The 20,683-nt window shown below is 38.1% G+C and overlaps 1 protein-coding gene and 1 long non-coding RNA gene across 2 annotated transcripts in view; both read right to left on the reverse strand.

Moving 5' to 3' along the window:
- Positions 1-230: 230 nt before the first annotated feature.
- The window catches only part of LOC125883745 (secretory phospholipase A2 receptor-like), a 29,837-nt gene continuing 9,384 nt past the window's right edge, over positions 231-20,683 (reverse strand). Inside the window, exons 5-15 of the mRNA XM_049568266.1 lie at positions 13,373-13,447; positions 12,028-12,105; positions 9,654-9,796; positions 9,117-9,217; positions 8,891-9,024; positions 3,493-3,627; positions 2,069-2,425; positions 1,241-1,309; positions 926-1,059; positions 668-768; positions 231-572 (exon numbers count right to left, since the gene is read on the reverse strand). Coding sequence (XP_049424223.1) covers positions 431-572; positions 668-768; positions 926-1,059; positions 1,241-1,309; positions 2,069-2,425; positions 3,493-3,627; positions 8,891-9,024; positions 9,117-9,217; positions 9,654-9,796; positions 12,028-12,105; positions 13,373-13,447 — 1,469 coding nt within the window. The 3' untranslated portion in view covers positions 231-430. The remainder of the gene's footprint in view (positions 573-667; positions 769-925; positions 1,060-1,240; positions 1,310-2,068; positions 2,426-3,492; positions 3,628-8,890; positions 9,025-9,116; positions 9,218-9,653; positions 9,797-12,027; positions 12,106-13,372; positions 13,448-20,683) is intronic.
- On the reverse strand, positions 16,678-19,274 carry LOC125884978 (uncharacterized). Its single transcript, XR_007448780.1, has 3 exons — positions 19,145-19,274; positions 16,869-16,936; positions 16,678-16,687 (listed from the first exon to the last, which is right to left on the reverse strand). It is a non-coding gene; the product is annotated as an uncharacterized LOC125884978 (long non-coding RNA).

The raw sequence follows: 20,683 nt of genomic DNA on the forward strand, positions 1-20,683 counted from the left end.
GGTGATTGACTTTGCATTGATTTAGCCAGACTGAGGTGGAAGTAGACATCACAAGATTTAAGTCAGTGTATGATGTCAACTAATGAGGACACAGCAGACATTAATACAGCAATGAATCAAAGCATGCACAACGTACAGCATGTTTCATTATTCTCTGCAGCCAAAGCAGTGAACCTAGAAGAACAGTTGTTTCTTTGTATATTAATGGGCCACTTTTAGTCATGAGCAGGTTTTAAATCTGTTTTTTTTTTTTTTTTACACCTGAAAAATAATGTGTTTGTGTCCATATGAAAATATTCAGGTTGCTTCAAAGATCAAAGTTCACACTGAAACTCCAAAACAACAGGAAAACAGTGAAATCTCCTCAAATGTTCAGCTGAAATTGAGAAATGCACTGATTGTCCTGAGTTTGGTGGGCGTGGATGCAGAGTTATGGAAGGACTTTCTTTTCACACATCCATAAGTGTAAAAGGGAACACTTTCCATCATTCCAGCTGCTTTCCTTATCATGATACTTTATTTCAGCACAGTCTTCATCTTCTTTATTGTTAGGCTCCCCAGAACCCCAGTAGCTGAAATAAAAGCAAAAACAAATACACTTTTATCAGAGGACACAACAAGAAAAGCACAGGGCGTTAATTCAATTAGAATTTAAAATAGTGTGAACCTTTGGGTCACTGGAGTCCCATCCACCCATTTCCACACCCCCTCTGTCTCCGAGTCAGTCAGGCCAATCCACATGTACTTCTGGAATTGTCTTGTGAATTCCTTGTTTAAAAAAAAGAAACAAATTGTTTACAATGTTACAGAAATGAAGCCAACTGGGGAAAGCTTTCCTGAGGTGCCGAATGTACCAGGTCCGGCACTGTACAGACACACACACACACACACACACACACACACACACACACACACACACCCTCACCTGTTCTTCTTTGCTGTTGATAATCACCAGGTCTGCACCTTTTCGACGACAGTCATCTCTACTGTCTGCCCAGGTTTTCTCAGTAGAAGAAATGTTGTAGAAACTACCTCTGAAATACATCCATCCTTCCGAAGCTTAGTGGAAAAAAGAAAGATAAATTTATATCTAAAAACAAGAATTTACAGATGTAGTGTTTACAGCTACAAAACAAAGAGCCAAGGTGGTATCACTGATAAACCTGTATGTCTGCTGTATTATATGAAGGCTCACAGGCTGGAAATTGCAGCAAGGGTTTGATTTTATTATCGTACTTACCAAAGTCATGCAGATTCTTCTTCAGTTCCTCTCTCTCCTCAGTCAGGTTTTTGCAACTGGCCTCAATACCTGAAACAGAATTCCCATCATATATCGTGTTAATCCATCAATGACAGTGTTCCTCTTCCTAATCTGTAAGTGTATAATTAGCGTTCTTGTAATTGTAACAGTGATCACTGGTGATCCTACAAATGGATTGTGATTGAATCTCATCATCTCTACATGTGTTAGTTTAGCACAAATTCTCTTTCTATAACAAATTGTAGGAGTATCAAAAACTACACTGTCAATGAATGTCACTGACTGGCTGCATCACCACCTGGTATGACAATGCACTGCCCTCAATCGTGAAGCTCTACAGACGGTGGTGCTCAGTACTCAGTACTCCAAAAACATGCATTTTCACTAAAACCTTACTGTTTAAAACTGAACTGAAAGTAAAATGTGTCTATGCTCTCTTCAAAGGCAGACTCCAAAATTGAAGGTTTTTTTTTTTTTTCGTGAAATTGTATATTTGGAAAGTTCTGAGCATACGACTGGATAAATGAGACTGGATTATACTGCACGCTTTGTGTGAGAGTTTGTAAATGGATGTTTTCATATAGTTTTGCTGTTATTAAACCCAAACTCAAGGTAACATGGCTTGACTTATTTACAAACAGTCATTCTGTGGGCAAAGTATTCTTTACGCCAGCAATGCAATTAAGCTCACAGCCATCAAGCAATGCTGTTCAGCTCCAGCAATATATAAAGCATCACAGCTCAGCGTCAGCTTTTCAGCAGCCAGCAGTCGCCCACAGTTTCCTTAGAAATGTCATCTCTGCTTACCTTCAAGCTTTCTCTGAAGATCACCATTTTTTTTAGCCAGCTTGTTGTAACTGGTCTGTAACTGGTTATTCTTTTTAGTCAGGTTGGTGCAATTGGTCTGTAACTGGTCTCTTTCTTTGGTCAAGTTGTTGCAACTGGTCTGTAACTGGTCTCTTTCTTTAATCATGTTGTTGTTGTAACTGGTCTGTAACTGGTCTGTCTTTGATTCCCACTCAGAGTTGTGTCTGGTAATTGTCTTTGATGTATAAACAAACAAATTAACACTAGAAACAGACAGTATGAGTCCAGTCAGAGAGACAAAACACACTAGAAACACTGCAGTATCTCTGCAGCAACTGTTCCCCACTTCTTCAAGACCTGAGGGTGAAATACAAAATTGTCACACAGGTAAATGTTTAGTCCAAAGCTCAAAACAGCCAGTCTGTAAACACACAGAAACACACACATACTCATTTTTCTCCCTTTTGCCCAACTGTGGGGTCCATACAAACACACACACACACACACACACACACACACACATACGCACAACCAGATGTTACTATGATTTATATTATTTCCTGGAGATGAAACCATAACCTCAATCTAAGTATTGCCGAATACTTCATAGAACAAAGCAGACCACTTTACTAAAGTCCCTGCTATAATAATATTACTGTACTTCAAGTTTCTAAACATTTGATTACTGTGCAGGATTTTTTTTTTTACAACAGACAATTGTACTATACTATAGTAAGTTCTTTTTTTTTTTTTTTTTTTTTTTAAACGGATACAACCAAAACACACATCTCAAGTTCTTTGGATCAGAACACTAATGACATTTTTCTCCCAGCAGAATCACTTTGTTACTTAAGGGCCGAAGAAAAATCTCTTTAAAAGAAGGCACTTCTTTATTGCACAGATTGTGACTGAACAATCACTGTGTCAATCACTGTGTCACTGAAATGAATACAAAAAAAAATGCTACAGTGGGCTTTTTGTTTCATATTGCAGCATTTTCTTTGTTTCCATTTTTGCAGCATAATTCCAAGCGCACAAAATGTAACTAAAGCTATTTTCATAATGCAGTGCAATGCACAAATATTCAATACAAAATATTTTTAAAATTAAAATTACATACACAGCACTTAACACTGGGGTGTTGAATTTCTTAGGTTTGCATTATCTTTTTCCTAATCAAATTTCAAAGGTAAAATATAGTTATTCATAAAGACATGAAAATTACAGTGGTCCCATCCAAATCAACCAGCACTGACCACCAAAACCCACGAGAACAAATATCCACTAAATAAAACCAGTGCATCACTTATGACATAAAACTTCAGTTCAGTGTACCAGATAAGATTAACATTAATGCTAACGTTGTTACTTGTGTTACTTTTTAAAACTGAACCTCAAAAAGAACAGTAGGATTTCTGTCTCACCAGGCACTGCAGCAGGCACGTCATTGTCTTCAACAAAGTGGATCTTTGATGCAGGATTCTTGGCTGAGGCATCATGGAGGTTTTCATTAACCACTGAGATCTCAGATTCCTCTTCAAGGACAATCATCTCCATATTTTAGCCACTAGAGAGTGATGAAGGTGTTGGTCAAAGTGTTTTCTTCAAATGATGCTCTTCTCTGATCTGATTTCTCTTATATGTTTGTCTGCTTACACAACAACACCAGCTGCCACCCTCTTCTTCCTCATTTTTCAGATGTCATCTTTCTATCTCATCCCCCACTAAAAGCTCTGATGGCTCCAGTTGTAACATGGGCAGGTCCTGGAAAATCTCCATCCTCCAGGGAGGCTTTCCTCTGACTTATTATTTCAGTTATATTTCCGTGACACAAACTGCATGATTATGTTAGTGTGTCTACTTTCATCACACACCCAAAAAAAGCAAAACAATGCAATTCAGTCCAACACCATAAACAATGGCCTCTAAAGTTAATGGAAATCTTACATACTTATCTTTCTCCTTTGACATTCTTGTTACAGAGCCACTATATAATCTGAGATTTCAAGAATTAAGTCATAATATCACAAGAAAAAGCTGCAATATTTCAAGAAACAAGTCACAATAGAATGGGTTACTTCAAGTGTAAAATGCCATATGTCATGTAGGTGGATTGGCTCATATGTTTTGGGAAGCCCTGATAGTTTATAGGCTGCGTAACCTAGAGTTAGGATGTAAAAAGTTTGGACTGTGGTTTGAACTTTTCCTCTGACCAGCAGCTTTGATCCACACAAAAGTATGGTTAATGCCTGATCAAAAATGTTTTCAAGCAGTTAGTTTCAGTTCTCCAAGAGGACAGACCTCAAGGATGAGGACTGGTGGTTGGTTCGCCAAATCTACATCTTATTAGTGTAACTTATCATCTCCAATAAAGAACAGACACTTCTGGGATATTCACCATATCAGCAGAGACATAGCATCATGTGCAGGTAGATATACAGTAGGTTGCTCTGCAAGTTATTCACACAAAGTACACTGAACTTTAATCACTTTTGGATGCCATGACCAAACTCTTGTCCCAGTTGTCCAGTAAAACCAGGTTCCTGCTGAAATCAAGCTTCAGATCACATCTGGTTATTGACTGTAACATTACGTACATGTTTTCTTTTTCTCTGACAATTAGAGAAATGGCTGTTTGGTGAAACCTGTAACTTCAACATCATTTATTTAACACGTAGAGACTGCTCCCATCTGTTTACCATGACAGTATTATAATTTCAGTCTTATGGTCTGCAACTGGTCTCTTTCTTTGGTCAAGTTATTGTAACTGGTCTGTCTTTGATTCCCACTAAGGATTGTGTCTGGTAACCGTCACACACACACACACACACACACACACACACACACACACACACACACACACACACACACACACACACACACACATACACACACTTGTATACACATGAAAACACATGAAAAAGTGAGTCTCATTTTTTAATTTTACATTATCCTAACTGATTATCTGATTATTACATCGTTACACCACATTAGGCAACTTCAAATGTGTTATTTCTGATTATTTCTGATAAGTCAGCAGTATGAGGAGTCCATTACAAAACCTTTACAGGAATCTTCTCTGTGAATATTTCTGTACTTTCCACACAGGCCTCATGGCTCAAGATCCTGTTCTTGTTTAGAATCATACATACCGGACAGATATATTTAACTGCATCTTCAAAACTAAAACAACCGTACAAATATTATTTTTAAAAAAAGGCACTGCAGGCTTAAAAGCTAAACTAAATCTAAAGAAAATGTCTGCATTTTTTATACTGACTAATAAAAATTTGTATCGTAGTTCATTTCATTTTGCTGCTTATCAGGTACTTTTGCACTATTGCCGAATGGTGTTACAGTCTATGCACTACAGCCTGGCTATTCTGGTTACACATTGCCAGTGTTAAAAACAGTTTTATTCATAATTGCAATTATGTTAAAGTGGCATATTGAAAATTTTAATGACGTCCTAATTCACTATGGCCTCGTCCTATTTTCACACTTGGTCAGAATTGCCTGACATTATTATAATAATGGAGGGCAGCCTTTTGCTGTGTTTTCTTTTAAAAGGGGTCATGTGAGTCGACTAACGTGAGGTTTAGGCAACAAAAATACTTGGTTGCCATTAGGAAAAATCGTGGTTGACATAACTCAACCTGACTAACAACTCATGTGACTAACAAATTATTAACGACTGACAAGCAACTGATGTGAAAAATTAACTCAACCTTAACCTTTGCTTTTTTGTTGACAAAGTGAATTCCATCAGACAGGCTACCAACAAGAGTTTTGATAAAGATCTGTCTGTTGCCCCAGCCCACTCTGCTGTGTTTGAGCACATTGAGTTGGTTTCTCTCCCCTCCCTCGCTGACATTGTGAAATATTTGAAGCCTACTAACTGTCTTTTGGATGTTGTTCCTGTCAAAATGTTAAAAATTGCTTTTAATACTGTTGGGCCTGGTCTTTTGGTATTTGTGAACACCTGCCTTAGTTTAGGAGCTGTCCCAGCTGCCTTTAAACACGCTGTGGTTAGGCCCCTTCTAAAAAAAACTCATCTTGACTCCTCGTTGTTATCAAATTTTAGACCTGTTTCTCATATGCCCTTTCTCTCTATGGTTTTAGAGAAAGTTGTTTTCGTACAGTTACGGTCCTTTCTGGAAAACAGCTCTGTTTTTGAAAAATTCCAATCTGGGTTCAGGTCTCGTCATAGCACTGAGTCTGCCTTGTTAAAGGTACACAATGATATTGTACTGTCTGTTGATGCCAAGTGCCCTGTTGTCTTAGTTCTGCTAGATCTCACAGCAACCATTGATACAGTGGACCATACAGTCCTCCTGTCACACCTGAATCACTATGTTGGCTTTCGCGGCACTGTACTTAAGTGGTTTACGTCTTATTTGTCCGATAGAACCTTTTCTGTAGTGACTGGTGATTCCTGCTCCTCCAGTGCCTCTCTCTCATGTGGGGTCCCACAAGGTTCTATTCTTGGCCCTATTCTTTTTTTCGTTATATATGTTACCACTTGGGTCTATTATAGCCAGGCACAACCTTTCTTTTCATTGTTACGCAGATGATCTGCAAATCTATCTGCCACTGAAGCCTAGAGGTACTGATGCACAAAGTTCCCTACTTGACTGTATTGCTGACATCAAGCAGTGGTTGGCCCAAAACTTTCTGCATTTAACTGAAGACAAAACAGAGTGCATTGTGTTTGGGGATACTGTGACGACTGGCTTTAGCACCTTGTCTGCATCGTTCAGTCCTACTGTCAGAAATCTGGGAGTGATCTTTGACAGTTATTTGAAATTTGATAAACAAATTGACAATGTTGTAAAGACAAGCTTTTATCAGTTATGTCTCCTGGCCAAAGTAAAATCATTCCTGAGCCGTCACGACCTGGAGAGAGCTATCCATAGCTCCAGACTAGATTACTGCAATGCACTGTATGTTGGCACCTCTCAGTCTTCTCTTAGCCGCCTTCAACTTGTTCAAAATGCTGCTGCCCATCTGTTAACTAGCACTAGTAGACGAGAGCACATTACCCCAGTCCTCTATTCTCTCCATTGGCTTCCTGTCCATTTTAGAGTTGATTTTAAACTTTTAATGTTTGTTTTTAAAGCTCTCAATGGCCTTGCCCCATCCTATTTGTCTGAGATTTTAACTGTTCGCGAGCATGGCAGGGCTTTGAGATCATCCAACCAACTTTTGTTGGAAGTGCCCAGGTCTAAGTATAAACACTGGGGTGACCGAGCCTTTTCAGTTGCTGCACCCAGGCTCTGGAATAAGCTCCCCTGTGACATGCGTGCCATCTCTGACCTGGGCCTCTTTAAATCAAGACTTAAAACTTATTTATTCAGGATGGCCTTTAATACCCAGTAGTGTGTACTTTTATTCTTTTTATTCTTTTATTCTTTTATTCTGTGTTTTAAATTGTATGTTATATTCTGTAAAGCACTTTGCTTCACCTGTGGGTTGTTGTAAAGGGCTATATAAATGAAGTACATTTACATTTACATTTACATTTAGTTTCACATGAGACACGGACACTGGTGTTCGGGGTCAAAGTCCTGTGCTTGTTGGACCCATCCAGCTGTCTCACACCCTCTCTTAACAGACTTCCCTGCTAAAAATGAGTTTATTTGGAGTTGGTTGAAAGCCAAGTACATCTTCTACAGATGCTGCAGGGACATTGCCCAAGTGGCATATTTTGACCCCCAGAAAGTGAGACCAGGGTGTCCCTGAAGTGCCTTGGATCTTCTGAATTCTCTCCTTGATGAGGGAGATGGTGAGACACTGTTGAACCTCTTCATCCTTTCTAATGAGGAAAACAGCTTTTCTCTTACTCCTTCATTTTGATACCAGTGCAGCAGGACTGTGTCACAAGCTCCACGTTCCCTTTGTTTTTATTTTTATCAGGTGCACCCTGAACTACAACTGACCCAGAACAATTACTGAACTAGGAGCTAATAATGTATCTGAAACTGACTTAACTGGCTCAAATCTGGAAACAACTGACAGCGTTTACAATTGAGGAAACTTGAATATATCAAAAGGGGAAGTGAACCTTGTCACATTTAGGGAACGATCACTTTAAAAGGTTTTGGACATTTAAAGGTTCAAGTTTCACAATTTTTCACATGTTTTACAGTACATTCCAAGTATTGCAGGCTTGTGTATTTTTAAGCCTACTGTAAAATAAACTGAGTGCACAGTACTCTTGTTGATTGAAAGGTAAAAATGCTGGCTCAGCATATATATTTACGTGTGTGTGTGTGCGCGTGTGCATGTGTAATGAAAACACAAAGACAACAAATATCATATACCATTTCTGCTAACTGATGTCCTTAAATCCTACACACTGGAAATTTAAGATAAACATTCACAGATATAAATTCAGTCAGCATATGATGTCAACTAATGAAGAAACAGCAGATATTTATCTAGCAATGAATCAATGAATCTATAGCATATCACAGTCTTTTCTGTCTTTTTTTGCAGCAAAAGCACCTCAAGCATGTGAACCTAGTTGTATATTTGTTTTTATGTACTCCTATGTGAACACACCACCTTCCCTGCAGCACAGTCATTACCAGGATTCACATAGGCTGGCAAATCAGAAAATGTTGTTTGTGCCTGAAAATTATGAGCATGTACAAACAAGTATATTGAGGTTGAGGTTTTTTTGAAAATCTAAGTTCATACTGAAACTCCAAAACAACATGAAAACAGTTGATTCTCTTCTTATGTTCAGCTGAAACTGAGAAATGCACTGACTGTCCTGAGTTTTCTGTTCTGTCTGGTGGGCATGGATGCAGAGTTATGGACGGACTTTCTTTTCACACATCCAGAAGTGTGAAAGGGAACAGCTTCCATCATTCCAGCTGTTTTGCGAATCAAACTTCATTTCCCCACAATTTTCACCTCTCCCGCCATTAGGCTCCTTAGGACCCCAGTAGCTGAAATAAAAATATATAAACACATTTTTTTTCTTTTAGACAACACACCCAAAGAAACACATGACAGTGATTTCAATAAAAAAAGTGTGAACCTTTTGGTCACTGGAGTACCATCCACCCATTTCCATGTCCCCTCTGTTTGTAAGTCAGTCAGGCCAATCCACATGTACTTCTTGAATTGTCTTGTGAAATCCTTGTTTGAGAAGAGAGACACAAACTGTAAACACCATAGCAGAAATTAAACTGATTTCATTGTATCCTCCACCTCACTGACCCCTGCATCAATATTTTTCATTTTATTCTACATTACATCTGTCTTACACACAGATTCATGCAGGCATACGCACAAGCGCACACACACACACACACACACACACACACACATACACACACACAAAACATGGACTTTAAGTTCTAAGACATGTACTGTCTTGCAATTGACCTTTTGCTTAGTCCCGCCCCTTTGTGATGGTCCAACAAACCATCATAAGCATGGAGCCCTAAATATGTACTCATGACTTTAGTCTGTCTTTTTGATAGTGAAACACCTCTCTCTCTCTCGCTCTCTCTTTTGCACACACACACAGACACACACACACACACACACACACACACACACACACACACACCTGTTCCTCTTCGCTGCTGATAATCATCAGATCTGCACCTCTTTGCACACAGTCATCTCTGCTGTCTTGCCAGGTTTTCTCGATTGAAGAAATATAGTAGAAACTACCACTGAAATACACCCATCCTTGGTTCAAATAATGATCTGTTGTTAGAGGAAAGAACAGACATTTCTTATTATTCAACAAACAACAAAAATACATTGAAAAACTACTTTGAATGCACATATGCACTTTTACCTGCTGAAAACAAAACAAACAAAAACATTAGGACAAGTACTTTTAGTCACAAGCTGATGAAAGCTTGTCTCGAACGTATTGGAAACACATTATTTGGAACATTCTGAGGCCTGACCACATACTCTGTAACAGCATGTGACATTTTTTTGTTTCCTTACCACACTCACCAAAGTTACTCAGCTCCCTCTTCAACTCATCTCTCTCTTCAGTCAGGGTTTTATAACTCTCCTCAATACCTAGTGGAGAGGTTATCGTCACTTACACCAGAATGTTCACAACTGAAGAGAAAGTTTACTTTCAAACAGAATGTCCACATTAAAATGATCTATTAATGACAGTCGTTAAAGATACAGTTTGTAACTTTAGTAAAAATAACTTTGTGTCATATTTGCTGAAACTGTAAAGTGCAACACACAGAAGTAGATAAGACACATGATCTAATCAGGTTCAGACAGCTCTGATAAAATATGAACCACATTTCTATCATTGCCTATTTCTTGCCACAGATGTTTTCTGAAGTTTTTGTGCTTTAGTGTTTAGCTGTAAAATGGAACATTTGCTTCAGCTCTTGGGCTGTGCTTTGTTTTTGACTCGACTATTTCCAACATAGCAGCCAGGTCACAAACTATCTTTCTATTTTACAGCTAAACTGTGCACTAAAATATTTTTCTGAAAACATCTGATGTGAAAATGAGGCAATGCAGTGACAGAATCTTGATTCATATTTGATCTGCGTTGCCTAGTTGGAAAGTTTGACAGCAGCTCACCAGCCATGATTGACATTATTGACAGCTGCGTTAGAGGCTCCTCGATTCTGATTGGTTGTTTTCATTTACTGTGTGGTACTGCCATTAGAAGCAATATGAGGAAGCAGAGAACATTGATATTATTTACAGACTATCTGTCTTATGTAACACTGTAGATAAGTGACAGTTTCAGCAAATATTACACAATGTATTTTTTTAAGTTACTAACTACAGCCTGTAAAGAACTATTCTCTCATACAGCTACAGACCAGAGACCCAAACTGTCACCTAATGTACACTAGACTTCAGGAAGGTTTACCTGTTGAAAACACGGCATGATAATAAATCATGAATTCAACCACAGAAAGTCCCATCCTCTCTTCTAGTATGATGTGAGCTTTCTTCTTTCTTTCCTGTAGCCTTTAAAGGTTTTGAATGCTCCTGTGTAAGTAAGCATTGATTTGGAGTGGTCTTTTTGACCACCTACTAAACCAGTATTTACTCATTCAGTTAATCTTCTCACTGAATTGAAGAAAATCTCTTCAGCCAGTTTCCAAATTTCTCTGTGGAGGCTGTTAGAGCAGCATATTCATACCCATGGTTTTAGAGTGAGAGGTCCAACAATAACTTAAAGGTGTAATTTATAACAGTGGATCATCATATCAGTCCTCTTGGCAGAACATTTAACTGGGATTATTCTGATGACATGTAACACTTGTAACACTGTATTATATGCACAGTATTGGATCCATTAAATCCAGATTATTGGAGTAGTTTCATCATCGTACTTACGAAGGTTGATGCTCCTCAACTCGTCTCTCTCCTCAGTCAGATTTTTAATATTGGCATCAATCCCTGGTGGAGGGGCTAACATCATTTGCAACAGAATCAGATTATGTTCACAACTAAAGAGACAATTCACTTTAACACAGAATTTCCATATAACATGAATCTTTCCATAAAGCTGTAGGTATTTTTATAAGTTAAATGTATCTGTTAAACAAACCATTCTGTCATACTGCGACAAACCACACAACCATGGTATCACACAGGAAATGGCAAGAAATATAGTAGAAACTACCACTGAAATACACCCATCCTTGGTTCAAATAATGACCTGTTGTTAGAGGAAAGAACAGACATTTCTAATTATTCAATAAACAAACAAAATACGTTGAAAAACTACTTTGAACGCACATGTGCACTTTTACCTGCTGAAAACAAAACAAACAAAAACATTAGGACAAGTACTTTTAGTCACAAGCTGATGAAAGCTTGTCTCGAACGTATTGGAAACACATTATTTAGAACGTTGTGAGGCCTGACCACATACTCTGTAAAGGCGTGACATTTTTTATGCACATGATATGTTCCTTTTTTTGTTTCCTTACCACACTCACCAAAGTTACTCAGCTCCCTCTTCAACTCATCTCTCTCTTCAGTCAGGGTTTTATAACTCTCCTCAATACCTAGTGGAGAGGTTATCGTCACTTACACCAGAATGTTCACAACTGAAGAGAAAGTTTACTTTCAAACAGAATGTCCACATTAAACTGATCTATTAATGACAGTCGTTAAAGATACAGTTTGTAACTTTAGTAAAAATAACTTCTTTTCATATTTACTGAAAATGTAACCGCTTCCACACAGAAGTAGATAAGACACATGATCTAATCAGGTTCAGACAGCACTGATAAAATATGAACCACGTTTCTGTCACCGCATTGCCTATTTCTTGCCACAGATGTTTTCTCAAGTTTTTGTGCTTTAGTGTTTAGCTGTAAAATGGAACATTTGCTTCAGCTCCTGGGCTGTGCTTTGTTTTTGACTCGGCTATTTCCAACATAGCAGCCAGGTCACAAACTATCTTTCTCATTTTACAGCTAAACTGTGCACTAAAATATTTTTCTGAAAACATCTGATGTGAAAATGAGGCAATGCAGTGACAGAATCTTGATTTATATTTGATCTGCGCCGCCTAGTTGGAAAATTTGACAGCAGCTCACCAGCCATGATTGACAGCTGCGTTAGAGGCCCCTCAATTCTGATTGGTTGTTTTCATTTACTGTGTGGTACTGCCATTAGAAGCAATATGAGGAAGCAGAGAACATTGATATTATTTACAGACTATCTGTCTCATGTAACACTGTAGATAAGTGACAGTTTCAGCAAATATTACACAATGTATTTTTTTAAGTTACTAACTACAGCCTTTAAAGAACTATTCTATCATACAGCTACAGACCAGAGACCCAAACTGTCACCTAATGTACACTAGACTTCAGGAAGGTTTACCTGTTGAAAACACGACATGATAATAAATCATGAATTCAACCACAGAAAGGCCCATCCTCTCTTCTAGTATGATGTGAGCTTTCTTCTTTCTTTCCTGTAGCCTTTAAAGGTTTTGAATGCTCCTGTGTAAGTAAGCATTGATTTGGAGTGGTCTTTTTGACCACCTACTAAACCAGTATTTACTCATTCAGTTAATCTTCTCATTGAATTGAAGAAAATCTCTTCAGCCAGTTTCCAAATTTCTCTGTGGAGGCTGTTAGAGCAGCATATTCATACCCATGGTTTTAGAGTGAGAGGTCCAACAATAACTTAAAGGTTGTAATTTATAAGATTTAACTGGGATTATTCTGATGACATGTAACACTTGTAACACTGTATTATATGCACAGTATTGGATCCATTAAATCCAGATTATTGGAGTAGTTTCATCATCGTACTTACGAAGGTTGATGCTCCTCAACTCGTCTCTCTCCTCAGTCAGATTTTTAATATTGGCATCAATCCCTGGTGGAGGGGCTAACATCATTTGCAACAGAATCAGATTATGTTCACAACTAAAGAGACAATTCACTTTAACACAGAATTTCCATATAACATGAATCTTTCCATAAAGCTGTAGGTATTTTATAAGTTAAATGTATCTGTTAAACAAACCATTCTGTCATACAGCGACAAACCACACAACCATGGTATCACACAGGAAATGGCAACATCTGTAGTGATAAGCTTCAACTCTGCTGTTCGAAAATGAATTCATATTAATTAATATATGATGTAATAATTTAATAAAACTCACAGAGAGCAAGACGGAGGGAAATGTTTAGAGCAACTTGTAGGACACACAGGAGACAAAAGCTCACGGCAACACATCTGAGCAGTTTTCTTCCTGTGTATGGAAAACACACACACACACACACACACACACACACACACACACACACACACATACACACACAAACACGGTGCATTACCTGATTAACAGTTTTCTAAGCACTTAAAACACTAACCATATACAACTTCTGCAAAAAAGTGAGAAGACTCAAAAGGGACGACTGCTGGTTGTCAGGCTGTTTTTTGACTTTCTGTCAGACATCAAACAGGTCTCGTTGGTATAATGTCACAGCCATGTGATCGAAATTCTAGTAATAAATATCATCTTTGAAATGGGTAATCTGTCCGTCAAAAGGTAAACATGACATTCATACAAAATAAATGAAAATACAACAATGTTTAAATGGTCACAGAGTTGATAAAAATAAATAAATAAATAAAGACCATGGAACTAAAAGGACGTTTTCACTTCTACACTTAACCTACAAACACAGATTCTCTGGATGATGTGTTCTTAAATCTCTAAATGACAGTATACCCTGTGTGACCTTGTGATGTTACTTTGATGTTTCAAACAGCCAAACATTGATAGCAATTCTGTCTCACCGGGCCCTGTGGTACCATCTTCATCACTGTGACTCTTGGAGGCAGCAGTCCTGGCTGAAGCATCAGAGAGGTTCATCATCTCCACAGTGATCTCTGATGCATTTTCATAGACGGCCATATTTCACTCAGAGTGTGATGGATGTCTTACTGGTGGTTTCTGTGATCTGCTTCTTCTTTTGTATGTTGCTTAAACTGCAAAGAACTCATGTACTTCCTCATTTTAAAATAAATGTTTTTTCTGTCTTGAGTCAAACAACTTCATCATACAGAGGTTATTACTGCTTCAGCGATGATGTGTTATTTCAACTCAACCCTCTCACATCTGCACCAGAGCTGGAAATATCTCGGTACATCACAATTAGACGACATTTTCTCAGTTTTGAGATCCATACTACCTCTTACTGTACGACTATATTCACAGTAAACATCATCATCAATAGCCATCATAAAAAGTTCCTTTTTCTGAATCTACATCACATGAACAAATAAGCTCTGTACTACACCCAGTAATGTCTGCAGAATAGATTTAAGTATGCCATCCAATTACACCACTAACCAAGAGACACCTCATATTTTACATTGCATTTAAAAACAAGCCCACCCACACTGTTTTTTTTATCCTTATTGGTATTATTGTTGCAAATGTTAAACCAGTATAACAACACTTACTCAAGATGTAGACAATAGACATTAAAAGAGAAGTAAGACCATGTGGTCACCAGAGGTCAGTGAATGTACCAACATACACTTCCTCCTGTATGGTGAGAAATGGATCACTCTCTGTCTGTCAAAATTTTTCCTTCTCTGCTTCTGCCCCTTCTGTAGTCAGTCAGTTTTAATCCAGTAAATAGATATCAAGTCAACAGAGTTAAAGGAAACATGGCATAATGATAGAAAAGACAACAAAAATGAAACCATTGCCTTTACTTACTGTGTAGTATGTACTCAACAAGAGGAAAGTCATATGATACAATTTTCACCATGTCAGGAAAGCAATGTTCATACTTTTTAAAAGCAGACACCTTAAAGATGAAGTGAGAAGCTTGTCACCAGTGGAGGGGTGGGTTATTCATAGCAGAGGCACCAATTCTCTGTTGAAAACACCCTAAAAGGAAACACTCACATTCCTTTCATGAGAACATGGCTGCATATAGTGTCAAGATACACTGTTGCCAACCCATTTCCCAGATCTGATCCTGTCTGACAGCCGAAATCAGATCAGAGTACTTCTGAACAGCTGGGCACTGGTGATTGACTTTGCATTGATTTAGCCAGACTGAGGTGGAAGTAGACATCACAAGATTTAAGTCAGTGTATGATGTCAACTAATGAGGACACAGCAGACATTAATACAGCAATGAATCAAAGCATGCACAACGTACAGCATGTTTCATTATTCTCTGCAGCCAAAGCAGTGAACCTAGAAGAACAGTTGTTTCTTTGTATATTAATGGGCCACTTTTAGTCATGAGCAGGTTTTAAATCTGTTTTTTTTTTTTTTTTACACCTGAAAAATAATGTGTTTGTGTCCATATGAAAATATTCAGGTTGCTTCAAAGATCAAAGTTCACACTGAAACTCCAAAACAACAGGAAAACAGTGAAATCTCCTCAAATGTTCAGCTGAAATTGAGAAATGCACTGATTGTCCTGAGTTTGGTGGGCGTGGATGCAGAGTTATGGAAGGACTTTCTTTTCACACATCCATAAGTGTAAAAGGGAACACTTTCCATCATTCCAGCTGCTTTCCTTATCATGATACTTTATTTCAGCACAGTCTTCATCTTCTTTATTGTTAGGCTCCCCAGAACCCCAGTAGCTGAAATAAAAGCAAAAACAAATACACTTTTATCAGAGGACACAACAAGAAAAGCACAGGGCGTTAATTCAATTAGAATTTAAAATAGTGTGAACCTTTGGGTCACTGGAGTCCCATCCACCCATTTCCACACCCCCTCTGTCTCCGAGTCAGTCAGGCCAATCCACATGTACTTCTGGAATTGTCTTGTGAATTCCTTGTTTAAAAAAAAGAAACAAATTGTTTACAATGTTACAGAAATGAAGCCAACTGGGGAAAGCTTTCCTGAGGTGCCGAATGTACCAGGTCCGGCACTGTACAGACACACACACACACACACACACACACACACACACACACACACACACACACACACACACACCCTCACCTGTTCTTCTTTGCTGTTGATAATCACCAGGTCTGCACCTTTTCGACGACAGTCATCTCTACTGTCTGCCCAGGTTTTCTCAGTAGAAGAAATGTTGTAGAAACTACCTCTGAAATACATCCATCCTTCCGAAGCTTAGTGGAAAAAAGAAAGATAAATTTATATCTAAAAACAAGAATTTACAGATGTAGTGTTTACAGCTACAAAACAAAGAGCCAAGGTGGTATCACTGATAAACCTGTATGTCTGCTGTATTATATGAAGGCTCACAGGCTGGAAATTGCAGCAAGGGTTTGATTTTATTATCGTACTTACCAAAGTCATGCAGATTCTTCTTCAGTTCCTCTCTCTCCTCAGTCAGGTTTTGCAACTGGCCTCAATACCTGAAACAGAATTCCCATCATATATCGTGTTAATCCATCAATGACAGTGTTCCTCTTCCTAATCTGTAAGTGTATAATTAGCGTTATTGTAATTGTAACAGTGATCACTGGTGATCCTACAAATGGATTGTGATTGAATCTCATCATCTCTACATGTGTTAGTTTAGCACAAATTCTCTTTCTATAACAAATTGTAGGAGTATCAAAAACTACACTGTCAATGAATGTCACTGACTGGCTGCATCACCACCTGGTATGACAATGCACTGCCCTCAATCGTGAAGCTCAGACGGTGGTGCTCAGTACTCAGTACTCCAAAAACATGCATTTTCACTAAAACCTTACTGTTTAAAACTGAACTGAAAGTAAAATGTGTCTATGCTCTCTTCAAAGGCAGACTCCAAAATTGAAGGTTTTTTTTTTTTTTCGTGAAATTGTATATTTGGAAAGTTCTGAGCATACGACTGGATAAATGAGACTTGGATTATACTGCACGCTTTGTGTGAGAGTTTGTAAATGGATGTTTTCATATAGTTTTGCTGTTATTAAACCCAAACTCAAGGTAACATGGCTTGACTTATTTACAAACAGTCATTCTGTGGGCAAAGTATTCTTTTACGCCAGCAATGCAATTAAGCTCACAGCCATCAAGCAATGCTGTTCAGCTCCAGCAATATATAAAGCATCACAGCTCAGCGTCAGCTTTTCAGCAGCCAGCAGTCGCCCACAGTTTCCTTAGAAATGTCATCTCTGCTTACCTTCAAGCTTTCTCTGAAGATCACCATTTTTTTTAGCCAGCTTGTTGTAACTGGTCTGTAACTGGTTATTCTTTTTAGTCAGGTTGGTGCAATTGGTCTGTAACTGGTCTCTTTCTTTGGTCAAGTTGTTGCAACTGGTCTGTAACTGGTCTCTTTCTTTAATCATGTTGTTGTTGTAACTGGTCTGTAACTGGTCTGTCTTTGATTCCCACTCAGAGTTGTGTCTGGTAATTGTCTTTGATGTATAAACAAACAAATTAACACTAGAAACAGACAGTATGAGTCCAGTCAGAGAGACAAAACACACTAGAAACACTGCAGTATCTCTGCAGCAACTGTTCCCCACTTCTTCAAGACCTGAGGGTGAAATACAAAATTGTCACACAGGTAAATGTTTAGTCCAAAGCTCAAAACAGCCAGTCTGTAAACACACAGAAACACACACATACTCATTTTTCTCCCTTTTGCCCAACTGTGGGGTCCATACAAACACACACACACACACACACACACACACACACACACACACACACACACACACACACACGCACAACCAGATGTTACTATGATTTATATTATTTCCTGGAGATGAAACCATAACCTCAATCTAAGTATTGCCGAATACTTCATAGAACAAAGCAGACCACTTTACTAAAGTCCCTGCTATAATAATATTACTGTACTTCAAGTTTCTAAACATTTGATTACTGTGCAGGATTTTTTTTTTTTTACAACAGACAATTGTACTATACTATAGTAAGTTCATTTTTTTTTTTTTTTTTTTTTTTTAACGGATACAACCAAAACACACATCTCAAGTTCTTTGGATCAGAACACTAATCACATTTTTCTCCCAGCAGAATCACTTTGTTACTTAAGGGCCGAAGAAAAATCTCTTTAAAAGAAGGCACTTCTTTATTGCACAGATTGTGACTGAACAATCACTGTGTCAATCACTGTGTCACTGAAATGAATACAAAAAAAAATGCTACAGTGGGCTTTTTGTTTCATATTGCAGCATTTTCTTTGTTTCCATTTTTGCAGCATAATTCCAAGCGCACAAAATGTAACTAAAGCTATTTTCATAATGCAGTGCAATGCACAAATAGTCAATACAAAAATATTTTTAAAATTAAAATTACATACACAGCACTTAACACTGGGGTGTTGAATTTCTTAGGTTTGCATTATCTTTTTCCTAATCAAATTTCAAAGGTAAAATATAATTATTCATAAAGACATGAAAATTACAGTGGTCCCATCCAAATCAACCAGCACTGACCACCAAAACCCACGGGAACAAATATCCACTAAATAAAACCAATGCATCACTTATGACATAAAACTTCAGTTCAGTGTACCAGATAAGATTAACATTAATGCTAACGTTGTTACTTGTGTTGCTTTTTAAAACTGAACCTCAAAAAGAACAGTAGGATTTCTGTCTCACCAGGCACTGCAGCAGGCACGTCATTGTCTTCAACAAAGTGGATCTTTGATGCAGGATTTATGGCTGAGGCATCATGGAGGTTTTCATTAACCACTGAGATCTCAGATTCCTCTTCAAGGACAATCATCTCCATATTTTAGCCACTAGAGAGTGATGAAGGTGTTGGTCAAAGTGTTTTCTTCAAATGATGCTCTTCTCTGATCTGATTTCTCTTATATGTTTGTCTGCTTACACAACAACACCAGCTGCCACCCTCTTCTTCCTCATTTTTCAGATGTCATCTTTCTATCTCATCCCCCACTAAAAGCTCTGATGGCTCCAGTTGTAACATGGGCAGGTCCTGGAAAATCTCCATCCTCCAGGGAGGCTTTCCTCTGACTTATTATTTCAGTTATATTTCCGTGACACAAACTGCATGATTATGTTAGTGTGTCTACTTTCATCACACACCCACAAAAAAAGCAAAACAATGCAATTCAGTCCAACACCATAAACAATGGCCTCTAAAGTTAATGGAAATCTTACATACTTATCTTTCTCCCTTTGACATTCTTGTTACAGAGCCACTATATAATCTGAGATTTCAAGAATTAAGTCATAATATCACAAGAAAAAGCTGTAATATTTCAAGAAACAAGTCACAATAGAATGGGTTACTTCAAGTGTAAAATGCCATATGTCATGTAGGTGGATTGGCTCATATGTTTTGGGAAGCCCTGATAGTTTATAGGCTGCGTAACCTAGAGTTAGGATGTAAAAAGTTTGGACTGTGGTTTGAACTTTTCCTCTGACCAGCAGCTTTGATCCACACAAAAGTATGGTTAATGCCTGATCAAAAATGTTTTCAAGCAGTTAGTTTCAGTTCTCCAAGAGGACAGACCTCAAGGATGAGGACTGGTGGTTGGTTCGCCAAATCTACATCTTATTAGTGTAACTTATCATCTCCAATAAAGAACAGACACTTCTGGGATATTCACCATATCAGCAGAGACATAGCATCATGTGCAGGTAGATATACAGTAGGTTGCTCTGCAAGTTATTCACACAAAGTACACTGAACTTTAATCACTTTTGGATGCCATGACCAAACTCTTGTCCCAGTTGTCCAGTAAAAACCAGGTTCCTGCTGAAATCAAGCTTCAGATCACATCTGGTTATTGACTGTAACATTACGTACATGTTTTCTTTTTCTCTGACAATTAGAGAAATGGCTGTTTGGTGAAACCTGTAACTTCAACATCATTTATTTAACACGTAGAGACTGCTCCCATCTGTTTACCATGGCAGTATTATAATTTCAGTCTTATGGTCTGCAGCTGGTCTCTTTCTTTGGTCAAGTTATTGTAACTGTGGATTGTGTCTGGTAACCGTCACACACACACACACACACACACACACACACACACACACACTTGTATACACATGAAAACACATGAAAAAGTGAGTCTCATTTTTTAATTTTACATTATCCTAACTGATTATCTGATTATTACATCGTTACACCACATTAGGCAACTTCAAATGTGTTATTTCTGATTA

This window comes from Epinephelus fuscoguttatus, linkage group LG3, assembly GCF_011397635.1.
Source record: "Epinephelus fuscoguttatus linkage group LG3, E.fuscoguttatus.final_Chr_v1".
In the NCBI taxonomy this organism is placed as follows: Eukaryota; Metazoa; Chordata; class Actinopteri; order Perciformes; family Serranidae; genus Epinephelus; species Epinephelus fuscoguttatus.